Below are 13,341 nucleotides of genomic sequence, written 5' to 3' on the forward strand. Positions count from 1 at the left end.
ATAATACTATTTATAATAATACTATTAAATTTTAATGTAATTTTTTGTTAAAATTTAATTTAATTTAACTTAACAGAATCAATATTCGTTATTGGTAAAAGATTTCGAATGTTAATTTACATTTAACTTTTTCATTAAGTTTTACCAGGCTAATTTAATAACTTAAAATAATGATATTTAGGCCGATAGGCCTTCCTTTGGAACAGACTTTCGTCGTTCCTTTGGCTCTCGTGCTGACACGTGGACAGTCGTCCCTTCGTCGTCTTTTTCTTTCGGATGTTGACACCTGGCTTGTACATTTATCAGGGTTCGAGTTTCTCTGAGCATGGCTCAGGTTTTGAAGCACGAAACCTGAAGCACGATGAGCACTTGATTTCTAAGGCGGTGGAGGCCTTTTATGAACGGGACGTGGATTCCATGAGGGCGGCGTCTCGGATGGAGAAGTTTTTGTGCAATAAGGAGATGGTAGATGTCTCTGTGAGGATGTCAAGGGCCATGTATGCTCAGTTCGTGCAGCAAGCCTTTCAGGCACCGCGTTGCTCAGTTGTAAAGAAGAAATGGGATTGAAAAAACCAAGAGGCGTATATACACACATTGGGTTGAATAATTTAGTGCACATTGAGGCAATGACACGGCTTAGAGCCGCTGTAATGATCAATAAATAGTCAGGCAAGATGCATCATTGCCTCAATTATTTGTAGGATCAGGCTGTATTTAGTGTTTGACAGGTCTTTCCATTTTTTGTAGTTCTGGGTTAGAATTGTTTTGCTTCCAGGAACGTCAATATTGCCAAGACCTTGATTTCAAGTTTTTTCAAACAGAAGAGTTTTTGGGTGTTACAAATGGTGGAGTTTGCAGATTGAAGCTGTGTTTTATGAAGGGTATCTGCGAGAGATGTTATCATAGTTTTTTATTTTGAGGAAACCCAAACCTGTAATAGCGTTTTTCTGGGTTACCCTTTAAGGTGTCACAAGGGTTCCCAAACTGAGGGTTTTAAGCTGCTTTTAGAGGGTTTTCTGAACCAGGATCTGGGTATTTTGAGAAATGTCAGGGGAAGAGTATTTGGAGGTCAAGTTCAGGCTCCATGATGGTACAGACGTTGGTCCCAGAAGATATTTATCTGCCACCACTGTTGCCACCTTGAAGGAAAGCGTCCTTGCACAATGGCCCAAAGGTAAGGATTTCATTTCTATCATTTTTTTAATAATTTTACGTCTATTTAGTTAGTCTGGAATCTCAGGCCTCGTTATTATTATAGATCAGTTTTTGGTTGAAGGTGCATTTTTCGGATACTCTTCCGCTTGCAGGGCTTTGCCATCTTTCTCTTGGAACTTGAAAACAGAAATTCTTGGCCACAGATCTAGGATTTTAAAATAGGTCCAATCCCACAACTCACACACACACACCTGAAAATAAATAGTAAAGTTTGATAGCGCAGGGTGGTTTATAGATCTGGTGAGTGTGTGGACTGGACAATAGTTCACAGCCTTGTGTGTGTAGTACACCCATTGGAAACAGGTCATGATTGGTTGGTCTGAAACCTCTTTCACTGCGGCGGCCAGGCCACAAATAGACCAACAGCCCTGAGGCTAAGCAACAATAGCAACAACCAGTACAATATCGGCAGCTAGGCGTCGGATCATCATTGCAGCAGAGCTACAATAAATACTACACATAGCTATCCATCAGGCAGGGGGAGCGAGGAAACTGGAATTTGAACCTGGTTCATCCTCACGACAACTGCTCGAAGTTGCCTCTTGGCCACAGCCTGGTGCATGAACACATACATGTTTGCGTGTGTTTGACTGGAACAGAGAAATAGGTATAACTGTTTGAGATGGGTTCTGGTTCGTGATTTACTGTGTTGAGAATTACTAGATCTGCAAATTCTGCTTAATTCTGTTTAGAATCCTCCATATTTTAGGCAGGTCATTTACATTGTGGCAGAGGATTATCTCTGCAGTCCATTCATCGAGAGATATGATAGGAGATCCCTGGTTGCAACATTCTACTTAATTTTAACCAAAAGATTTGAAGATAATGATTAAATAAGCAGATTTGGCATGAATTGCGGCTCGAGCGAATGCTAGGTCTCATTGCAAATACAGTGGAGGGGTGGATTTGAGGATTTTTATTTATCATATGACTATTATGCATTTGTATAATATCATCCTGGGGTTTGTGAAAAGGAAGAGCCTGCCCTTGATCAGGTTTTCTTGCTAGAGCAATGGAACAATAACGGAGGGCACCGCGTTGCTCAGTTGTAAAGAAGAAATGGGATTGAAAAAACCAAGAGGCGTATATACACACATTGGGTTGAATAATTTAGTGCACATTGAGGCAATGCCCATTCTGAGCGTAACCCGTGATCAACGAAGTCCACGAGATGACATCTCGTTCAGCTATATTGCCAAACACTTGGCGTGCAGTATCCAAATCCCTGCATTTTATGTACATGTTTATCAAATTGTTTTGTAAGAAGAAATGCTCTTGAAACCCACATTTGATGATGTGGGCATGTGCAATCTTTCCATTCAACAGCGATCTGATGTTGGCACAGTCATTCAAGAGACGGCTAACGTTGGAAACCTATAGTTGGTGCATGTGTTCTTTATGTGGAACTAATTTCAATTCTTAACTTTATTTTCTTTAGAGCTGAAAAACCATTACATATTATGCGGGGCTATGGTATCCCACATATTTGTTCTATTTATCCCTTTGGCCATAAGCAAACCTATCTCATCTCATAGAACAAGAAAAGAGGTTGTGCTAAAGTGACCTCTTTGTATTGCTAACATGAGAAGAGTATTTCTGTGTGTCTCTCTATTTTCTTCAGCTTAATTTACTTTCTACTAAGACAATGAATCTCAGGGAATTGAAGTGTGCAAAAATAGCATTCATTAACGTGGGGCTATGAAATTTCTGTTTTTAACTGTCAAGGAATTCATCCTGGTCATTTGTTGTCCTTAACATAAATATTTAAGGTAGTGAGCATCTACATTGTTTGACATGCATACCCATACTGTATTTGGTATTTCTTCCTTGAAATAGAATGGAGATGTTCAATACACTATTGTTTAATGTAACATTTATGCCTTTTATTTATTATATATAATTTTGATATTTTCTTATTGGTATCTCCATGCATCTTACAAAGTGGTGAAAAATGTGTCTTACAAGGATGATTTTACTGATGTGTCTTTTCTTGATACTGATAATTGATGGCAGATGTTCACACTACCGCCGGAGATGCCAAATAAGGGCTCCGTCTTGTAATGAAGTCTTTGACTGTAGGAATTGTCATAATGAGGCCAAAGTATGCTTCTTTTTCTTTACTTCTTTCGTAGCTATTTCAAGTTCAACGGTTGTGTTTGGTTTATATACTTGTTAAAATAGAACTATAAAATTACGTCTCTTCTAATTTCATTTTTGAGGGTATAGTATGGTCTGATCTCATATCTGAACAGAATTCAATGGATGTCCATCCACATGACAGACATAATGTACCGCGCCATGAAGTTCGAAAGGTAAGGTTCTATCTTGTTTTCCAGTTAGATGTTATTCATTATGATGTTTGTCTTAATGCTCTGAACAATATGTATTCTTTGTAATTTTCTGAAGGTAGATTTGAAAGAGCTGAGCCTTTTTAATTTTAATAATGTGCAGAAAATTTAGAGGTAAACACTATAATGCTTCTTGAGTTATTTTAAAAATGATTATGCACTGTCATTTTGTAGGTTCAACAAACCTGCGTTACTTGTGGTGTTTGTATGGGAAAGTACTTCTGTGAAAAATGCAATTTCTTTGATGATGAGGTACGTTTTTAATGCCTTTTCAGGTTTAATAGTTCTGGTTTAGGAAAACAGAGAGTTTCACTCTTACAAAATTATAAAAAGATGGTTTGGATGTATACACTTTTGGTTCTAATTGTACTTGCCACTTTGGTTTCCAGGACTCAAAACAGCAATACCACTGTGACGGATGTGGAATTTGCAGGTATGCTTTTCTCTTTTTCCTTTGATGTTTCTTGCTCTCTTGTAAAGTAATCTTTCATGCTATTGTGAAATGTATTAGATGTATTTCTTGCCTTTGACTTTAGCTACTTGTGCTGGTTTTCAGAACTGGCAGCAACGATAATTTCTTCCACTGTTATAAATGTGGTATGTTCTTTATGACTTCTCAAATTATCACCGCTTCTTCCCTTGTTTCATTGTAGTGCGAGAATGATTTATTTGCTCATGTACCTTTTTCTAGGATGTTGCCACTCTATCCGCTTGAAGGATTGCCACCCTTGTGTGGAAAAAGCAATGCACCACAACTGCCCTGTGTGTTTTGAGGTAGGTCACACTTATCTGTTTAGCGTAGTAATTGTAGTTTTCTTTTTATAGCATAATTTAGACTAAAGTTATTTAGATATATGAACCCTCGTGATTCAATGTACCACAAAGACACGCACACATGGATCACCCCAACCTTAACCTGGCTTTACTGACTGTTCTACGCATGTTCAGGTGCAATTGAAGATTTTACTCTCCTCGTTGGTCTTATGAAATTTTATAAATTGACCTAAGAAATATCTGAACTCTTCCATAAGAACTACTCTTTTACATTACCCCATAAAGAAATGAGAACCCTTACCAGATTACAATGATTTCTGCTATGATAAGCATTCTTACTCACAAGATTTTGTTTCTCATCAGTTGATATCCGTACCCACTTCTAGAGCTAGCTTCGGATTACCTAGCTATACTGGGTGCATTTATGTTATTTTTCTCTTGCTCTGATACAAACAACATCAGTGGTTTCAGTGTCCTGCCTTGTGTACCATGTCTGACTTGTAGTTGTTATATATGTGATGGCAAGATATCTTATTATAGTAGAATACCTGATATGCTTGATATGATAAAAGTTAAATAGTTGACTTTGCTCATGTCCATCAAAAATCAGTTGACTTCGCTTAATGATCAATTAGCTTTGCTCATGTCTATCAGAATTCTGGAATAGTCATATCCCTGTATTGAGATTTTATTCCACACGATCAATAATCCCCTTCTTGTCCACCTATGTCTTTACACACAATACTGTCCTAAAGCGTTATCCTGTAGGTACACTTCAGTAAGTTTCATATGTGGCCTGTTTTGTGCCCTGGCTCACAACCTCTTGTTTCCAGTCTACCTATACTATTACACAATACAAGATATACTTGCACTGATATGCCCATTGATGGTACCTTCTTCAGCAATCTGTGGTCACAGCTTGTAGCAGCTTTAATTTTATTTCAAATTTCTTGCCATTCTAACATGTTTGTTTGTCCTTTGCAGATTTGCTTGTCCAGTGTGCTCCAAATTTGTCTGTGATATGTCTAAATTGTGGGGGAAACTTGACCGAGAGGTAGATATTGTCGACAAGATGAACATCTTGAAGTCAACTTGCAATGGGTTGTATAAAGAGTAGCTTATTATATGTGTTTTTGCTAATTTTGATTTCTCATATTTGAAATTTTCTTTCGTCCAATGGCAATTGATTTTTTAAGTTTCTTGAGTGGATTCTGATATTTTTTTTTGTCATGTAGGTTTCTTTGACTCCAATGCCTGAAGCTTACCAGAACAAAATGGTAAGTTGTCTGATGTTAATGTGGTATAATTTGGAGGCATATTTTAGAGCCCATTAGTGGCGTGGGAGAAAATACCTCACCACTTTCTCGTCGGTCATTTGAGCAGGTTTGGATCTTATGCAATGACTGTGGAGTAACTTCTGAAGTAATTATTCACATTGTTGCACACAAGTGTCAAAGTTGCAATTCTTATAACACCCGGCAGACCAGGGGAGGTCCTTCTGCAAGTTCATGTAGATCTCATCTTTTATATTCTCAAATGTTCAGATTCATGTATCCCTCTTTACCACTCGTAAGGTTGCCTTAGCACTGATTATGTGGCATGAAAAACAGCTGTACTGCAAATTGCTATGCAGTGGCATACTGTAAGAATTCATTGTAACCGCTCAGTTTTTGCGGCACTACTCTACGGCTGTTAACATCATAACACAGTTGACATATCTCGCTGCTTGCAACTATGTTGACATAGGGGAATGAAATTGTAAAAAACACAAGTTATCAATTGGTCCATAAATGGTATTACCGACCTTTTTAAATTTGTTTGGAAGATCCTATATCTCACATTTACTCAGGTTGAGTTTATGGGTTCTTTTTATGCCTCATGACACAGAAAGCGTGAATATCCAATTCAATTTATTAAGAACAGGGCATGGTAAACTCATACATGAACACTTAAACAACTTGAGATTTCTATGATAATATATGTGTAACCAAAATTCCTTCCTGCTTTTTAGTCCGCACAAGATATTCTCGTTATTTGCTTAAATGCAAAAAAGCCCGCACAAGATATTCTCGTTATTTGCTTAAATGCAATTATTTCTATTAAGTTACTATTAGCAATTGTAAAGAATTGCTGCTATATCTTCCGAAAAGCCTGGCTTCTAATTACAAAAGTAGTTCAAGTTTGCTATTTAAATTTTGTATTAAATTGGATTCCGAAACTTGTTAAACAATATCTCTAAATTCCCTGATTTATTATTCAAATATCCCCATGGTCTTAAGATAAATTAATGAAATGGTCTCACTAAGAGTTATTCTATTGTTAAGCAGCAAAGGCGGATCATGAAGTGTAATTGTCTGTTGAATATCTCACTGCTTGCAACTATGTTGACATAGGGGAATGAGGGAGAAGTTTCCTGTCACATCCTTTTGCAACTATGTTGACATAGGGGAATGAGGGAGAAGTTTCCTGTCACATCCTTTACAGATGTTATGTCAAGAAAACGGAAATGTATGTTTATAAACCGTCTTCCCATTATCGCGATGAAGCCCTTGGAAGGATTCTTTCTCACTTATTCCAAGCCCTATCATTCCAAAATCTAACTTTCATCCATCAGCCCTGTATATATTTTATTCCCATACTCCTAAAATTGTGAGCATCATGTAATCTACCCAGAAAGTTTTTGATTTGCAATTGAATCTGATACCTATCTTACTTACAGAAAATTAGTAATGGTTTAGAATGAAGATGGAGACTGTATCCTCACAAAGGGAGTACTATCTGAGAAAGAAAGTGATCTTAACAAAGGGGATGATACTGACTTGAATATTTTGTAATTGTATTACCGACCTTTTTAAATTTGTTTGGAAGATCCTATGTCTTATATTCTATGATGGAATTACCTTGTCGTTAGTATACCATCACACAGTGGAAACTATTAAATTAATTAATATGTTTCCATAGTATTTAATAGAACTGAAAAGCCTAAATGTGGTAAGAGATAATAGTTATTCATTGTTGGGATTTAATAATTTTTCCTCTAATTGTTATAATCATATTGGTAACTGTGATTTGCTTTTAATCCTTAATACACAAATTAATACATTTTTAAACATTTAAGCAATCCTGCCTGAATTGTTTACTGGTGGTATTATTTTGCAAAGGTGATGTTTTATTTGTATTTGAGGTGGATGCATTTTGATTGTTTTAATATTGTGAATTATATGTCGTCTTAATTCTAGCAATGACTTAAGATCTCAAATCTTGTGTTTACTTTACAAACTTCATCTTATGTTTTAAGCATTTTTATTGCTCATCCAGACTTCAAGACCCAAACAATAGTGTAATTAGAAGGCCTTTAGCTAGCTCAAATTGCTCATCCATTAGGCTTGAACCAACATCTCTTCTAGAGAAATTCAACAATTCTAATTTAATAATCCTATCGGCCTCTCTTTGTACCTTTTGGGACAATTGCTAGTTTGTAATCTTATACAAAACAATTCCAATAAAATCACTTATCAGATTTTATGTCGACGTTTGAACTACTTATGAACCATCTTAACATTAATAAATGAAATATTTGAAAACAATCTTAATCTGATAGTTCGCCTTCGAATTCGCCTGCGAGTTCGCTTAGTTGCTCGGCATCAAGCATCTGCAAAGAACTCCACTCTTCGCGGAGGGCAGTTAAGTTCGCAACCGACATTGGAGACATCAGGTTTCCCACCGAGTCTGGGAGCGTCTGCAGTCTGCAGCAGTCTGTCAAGTCAAAACGTTGGAGAAACCTCTGCATTCTGTAGCAGTCTGTCAAGTCAAGACGTTGGAGACCCGTCAGGTTTCCCACCGAGTCTGGGAGCGTCTGCAGTCTGCAGCAGTCTGTCAAGTCAAGATGTTGGAGACCCGTCAGGTTTCCCACCGAGTCTGGGAGCGTCTGCAGTCTGCAGCAGTCTGTCAAGTCAAGACGTTGGAGACCCGTCAGGTTTCCCACCGAGTCTGGGAGCGTCTGCAGTCTGTAGCACCTTTTCAAGTCAAGATGTTGGAGGCCCGTCAGGTTTCCCACCGAGTCTGGGAGCGTCTGCAGACTGCAGCACTTTTGCAAGTGAAGACGTTGGAGGCCCGTCAGGTTTCCCACCCAGTCTCGAAGCGTTTGCAGACTGGAGCATCCGCTCAAGTCAAGACTTTGGAGGCCCGACAGGTTCCCCACTGAGTCTGGGAGTGTCTGCAGACTGCAGCACCAGCTCAAGTCAAGACTTTGGAGGCCCGACAGGTTCCCCACTGAGTCTGGGAGTGTCTGCAGACTGCCGCAGTAGCTCAAGTCAAGACTTTGGAGGCCCGTCAAGTTTCCCACCGAGTCTGGGAGCGTAAGCAGACTCTTGCAGTTTCTCAAGTCAAGACTTTGGAGGCCCGTCAGGTTTCCCACCCAGTCTGGGAGCGTCAGCAGACCGTGGCAGTCTGTCAAGTCAAGACGTTGGAGGCCCGTCAGGTTTCCCACCGAGTCTGAGAGCGTATGCAGACCGCAGCACCTGCTCAAGTCAAGACGTTGGAGGCCCGTCAGGTTTCCCACCGAGTCTGGGAGCGTCTGCACACTGTAACAGCTGCTCAAGTCAAGACGTTGGAGGCCCGTCAGGTTTCCCACCGAGTCTGGGAGTGTCTGTAGACTGTAGCACGTGCTCAAGTCAAGACGTTGGAGGCCCGTCAGGTTTCCCACCGAGTCTGGGAGCGTCTGCAGACTGTAGCACGTGCTCAAGTCAAGACGTTGGAGGCCCGTCAGGTTTCCCACCGAGTCTGGGAGCGTCTGCAGACTGCTGCACGTGCTCAAGTCAAGACGTTGGAGGCCCGTCAGCTTGCCCACCGAGTCTGGGAGCGCCTGCAGATCGAAGCAGTTTGTCAAGTCAAGACGTTGGAGGCCTGTCAGGTTTCCCACCGAGTCTGGGAGACTCTTTAGTTGGCCGAACCTCAAGTGAAGACTTTGGAGTCCTGGAGTCCAGATATGCAACTCCCTCAATTGCAGAGGTGCCTGCAATGTTCACATGCATTATTAAAGTGAGTTTGAGCCTCTACAGCTTTTTCGCATTGTGTCATACGATAACAACACGCTAGTACAACAATTCATACACTATTAAAAAAGGTAAATAGATCTGTTAAGAAAACAAATGACTACCTGAAATTCATGTTGCCAGAGTCTTTTCAGTCGTCGCCCCTCTATATGTAACACTCTTAAATTCTTTAATGGAATCGAGGGAGGTAAAAAGAACTTCCGACAGTTCTTCCAGTGCAGATATACTAACTGTGGTAACTGTTCACTGCTGAATATTCGTTCAACAGAGTCACTTTCAGTCCCAAGCAGCTGCAACATGCTTCGGTTGGACCTGCTAACTCCACGCACCTGAATTGTTCACCCCCAGCTGTTAGTTTTAAGATTTAAAAATTGACAGACAATTTTGATAACACGAAGCTATTTTGAAAGTCCGTCGAAAGCTTCAGAATACTTACAAATGATTGACCAGACATATTATGAAGAAGATTCTCTGTGAAATGCCAAAGACGACGGGGATATTCTGGATCTTCAGCTATATCTCTGCCTAGGTCTCGAAGGTGGTCATGCATTCTGAGACAGTTTTCACCGTCCACCTCCACGAGGCATCTGTTTTCCAGCTTCCAAAGACCCAGCAACCCTTCCCAGTTGGATCCATCCCATACTCTTATAGCGGTATCCCTGTCTTCCCCTATAAAGAAACAGGCGATATCTAAAAATATTTGCTTTTCCTCCTCATCTAGAGCATCATAGCTAATTCTAAGTGTGCTCCGTATATCTTCGGGAAGTACTTTGGAGGTTTTGCGCAATTGCGCATTCCAATGCTTCAAATCGTCTTTTCCACGAAGAAGCGCCCCAAGCACTTTAAGCGACAGGGGCAAACCATTGCAGACATTCAAAAACTCCTCAACCACTTTTTCAAATCCTACAACAGGACTGGGTTGACCGAAGGCATGCCAGCAAAAGAGCTCTTGCGAGTGCTCTACATTGAGACCTTTCAGTGTGTAAATGGATGACTCTCCAATACCTGCGCTTATAAGTACATCCTTATTGCGAGATGTAATTAAAATTAAGCTACCTACATGAATAGTATCTATAACGGGTGCACATAATGCATCCAGTTGATCAATATGATCAATATCATCTAAAATGATAAGAGTCCGTTCAGGAACACTTTTGAGCTTCCCTATGTCTTCAGCAACGCTGTTTATCTTCCCTATGCCTTCAGCAACGGTGTTTATTTGTGCAGTGCATTGAAACAGATCCTTGAGAAGGCTACTCTGCAAGGAAGGTAAAGATGTGGATCTGACATCAAATAAGAAGCAAGATCGATCGTAATTTGATCTCTTTCGGTTGAAGAATTGTTTAGCGAGGGTAGTTTTCCCGACCCCGCCAAAACCTACAATTCCCAAAATTGTAGCCTTCTCGCTTTGCCGCTGCAGTGACAATGTTCTGTCCACATCTTTTATTTTTTGATTGAGGCCAGTAGGATATTTAGCGACGTCCAAAGGTGGTTTGCGAACCTTTTTCAGAACTTGTTGGACGACCTCATGGACGAGCTGCCACTCTTCCCTGAATAATATTCACAATCACAGTCAACTGACGAATAAGAAATATCTACATAAATAATCTGTGATATACTTATGAAGCCAGCAAAGTACAAAACTCAAATAACAGGGAGAGTTGGAGGGTCTTACTTGTCCTTCAGCTCAAAACCGACTATATCCGCCACAGCAGAAAGAGCATTCCTCCATTTTTCTATGGTCTTGGGGTCGTACCGTGGTTCTTGAGAATCAAATGCTCTCTTCCTTTCAAGCACGCCCAAATCTCTAGCATAAACTCGATCTCCGCCCCGCGTCCACCGAAGATCTGCGGGCTCGACTTTGTAGAAAACCGGAATTATTGTTGACCCCGACTTCAACATCTGTTCCCTCATCAGTACGAGTTCATCGAGACACCATCTAGATTGAGCATAATTTGGAGAGAATATCGCTACATGAACAGAGGCTGTTCGAATAGCCCCTTCGATTTGGGCATCCAACTTCTCTCCTCTTTGCAGTTCTTTCTGGTCCAGAAAAACTGATAATCCGAGTTTTTTAAGGCGATTGTAGATATCGGTAGCGAGTCCTTCCTTGACATCAGGACCGCGGTGATTTAGAAACACTTCATACACATAGCTGTTGGTATTGCCCTGGGAGGTGGATGCGGAGGATGTTCCGTCACGGGCGGGGGTAAAGTTAACGTTTGCCATTGGATACAGAATAACAGAAAGTGCGGTGAGACTCAATATTTGCGTCAGAAAGATTCTGGAGGGCAAGCAACTTACCAGCTGCGCCTTTGCTATTCTTGTGTGTATCAACACCCCAATGTTTGGGCACACGATTGAAAACAAAACAGCTCTGGAATGTGGTTGATTACTGAGCTTCTCATTTCCTTGAGCAAACCAAGTGGCGATATATATTGAAGTTTAATCGTAATCTGAACGGTGGAATTTGGAAGCATGAAGTTTCGGGCCAATTTTCCCTTCGTTCCGTCACAGCAAGCATCAAGTTTCCTGGCAATTTCCCCTTCGTCGTGTCACAGCATTATTGACCATTGCCATCTATCAGTTCCTGTACGCATAAAGCGTTTGGAAGGCCTGCGTTCATTTCCTTGCGCAAATTTGCTTTACCAAAGATAAGATTCCTTCAGTTGGGACCCAATAGTTTATGCAAACAAGCTTGCATCCACCAACCCATGATATGATTCGTTGCATTTGATATACACCGTGTTGAATTTGATTTAATATTTCGGGCCAATTTTCCCTTCGTCCTGTCACAGCAAGCATCAAGTTTCCTGGCAATTTCCCCTTCGTCGTGTCACGGCATTATTGACCATTGCCATCTATCAGTTCCTGTACGCATAAAGCGTTTGGAAGGCCTGCGTTCATTTCCTTGCGCAAATCTGCTTTACCAAAGATATGATTCCTTCAGTTGGACCGGGACCCAATCGTTTATGCAAACCAGCTTGCATCCACCAACCCATGATATGATTCTTTGTGATGAGACGTTAAGTCTCCGACCAAAACAGGTGGCATCCACCGACATAAAAAGCAAGTGCGTGGTAATTTCGTGGTGTAGCCATTCCGCATTTTACGCGTTTCCCCGTCGACCAAATGCTTTGGATAGACCATTCATCTTTTTTGACTGCGACGAGATATTTTGTGTTCGATTCACTGTCCACGACAGTTGGCGGTTGATGTTATCCCATTCTCTTAATGGAAACCATTGGCATAGCCGGACTTAAATTTTCTATTTCCATAGACAACACTAGCCATGGATTTCAAATAAATGTTACGACAACTTCACATCCTTCACTGCTTTAATCAATCATTAAATTGTTAATTTTTTTTAACTTAATGGTCTTACCAGCATAATTGTCGGATAAATTTCATTTCCAATATTTATAAAAAAAATAAAAAAAAATATTAGATATACATCGTGTTGAATTTGATTTAATATTTTAAATATTATTATTATTATTATTATTATTTAAGTTTAGATATATTATTGTTTTACATAGATTTGATATAATTTTATGATATATAATTATAGTTTGGATATATTTTAATAATTGGTATTTATATAATTAACACAATCACATTAATAAATATGGTTGATATATTATAAATATATATGGAGAAGTTTTGTAAAAAGGTATGGGGAAAAGAGTTGGGTAGAAAGAAGAAATATTACATTGAGGAATTCAACCCTACATGTGATCTACAAGAAAAAGAGTTTATTGGAGCTAGCATTTCGTGGAGGGCAAAGGTTCTTGCTCAATTAAGGACCAACTTACTAGGGTTGTGGAATCAGGAAAAACATTTCATTTTGGAATGTGATGCATTCAAAGATATTAGAGAAAGTTATGATAACATGCTTGGCATTGTCTTTTTAGCGAGGGGATTGTTGGAAGGTTGGGTCAGCTCATCAT

At 39.8% G+C, this 13,341-nt stretch overlaps 2 protein-coding genes across 15 annotated transcripts; one reads left to right on the plus strand and one right to left on the minus strand.

Annotated features, from left to right (window-relative positions):
- The first annotated feature begins 311 nt into the window (after window positions 1–311).
- Window positions 312–6,150, plus strand: LOC149185854 (E3 ubiquitin-protein ligase RZFP34-like). Of its 14 annotated transcripts, none has more exons than XR_016255673.1 (11): window positions 312–1,174; window positions 1,308–1,822; window positions 3,229–3,316; window positions 3,497–3,527; window positions 3,738–3,815; window positions 3,953–3,996; window positions 4,120–4,160; window positions 4,255–4,337; window positions 5,322–5,391; window positions 5,573–5,614; window positions 5,721–6,150. XR_016255673.1 is itself a non-coding variant. In XM_089410818.1 (9 exons), the coding sequence occupies exons 1-8, from the start codon at window positions 1,164–1,166 to the stop codon at window positions 5,580–5,582; spliced, it is 402 nt and encodes a 133-aa protein (XP_089266944.1). In that variant the 5' UTR covers window positions 314–1,163; the 3' UTR covers window positions 5,583–5,614; window positions 5,721–6,150. The 14 variants fall into 14 exon arrangements, 3 of the variants coding, with proteins under 3 accessions (XP_089266944.1, XP_089266943.1, XP_089266945.1); XR_016255674.1 differs by having other exon boundaries at window positions 313–1,174; window positions 1,563–1,822; XR_016255668.1 differs by lacking the exon at window positions 1,308–1,822 and having other exon boundaries at window positions 314–1,174; window positions 3,468–3,527; window positions 5,322–5,438.
- A 1,566-nt stretch (window positions 6,151–7,716) lies between these two features.
- Window positions 7,717–12,078, minus strand: LOC149185855 (disease resistance protein RPV1-like). The gene is made up of 4 exons (XM_089410821.1): window positions 11,067–12,078; window positions 9,828–10,941; window positions 9,496–9,720; window positions 7,717–9,351 (listed from the first exon to the last, which is right to left on the minus strand). Exons 1-4 carry the CDS (start codon window positions 11,618–11,620, stop codon window positions 7,927–7,929), a joined length of 3,318 nt encoding a protein of 1,105 aa, XP_089266947.1. The 5' UTR covers window positions 11,621–12,078; the 3' UTR covers window positions 7,717–7,926.
- Between the last annotated feature and the right edge of the window lie 1,263 nt (window positions 12,079–13,341).

This window comes from Pinus tabuliformis, chromosome 3_1, assembly GCF_031772625.1.
Source record: "Pinus tabuliformis cultivar Carrire ecotype Pingquan chromosome 3_1, CPIR1, whole genome shotgun sequence".
Lineage (NCBI taxonomy): Eukaryota > Viridiplantae > Streptophyta > Pinopsida > Pinales > Pinaceae > Pinus > Pinus tabuliformis.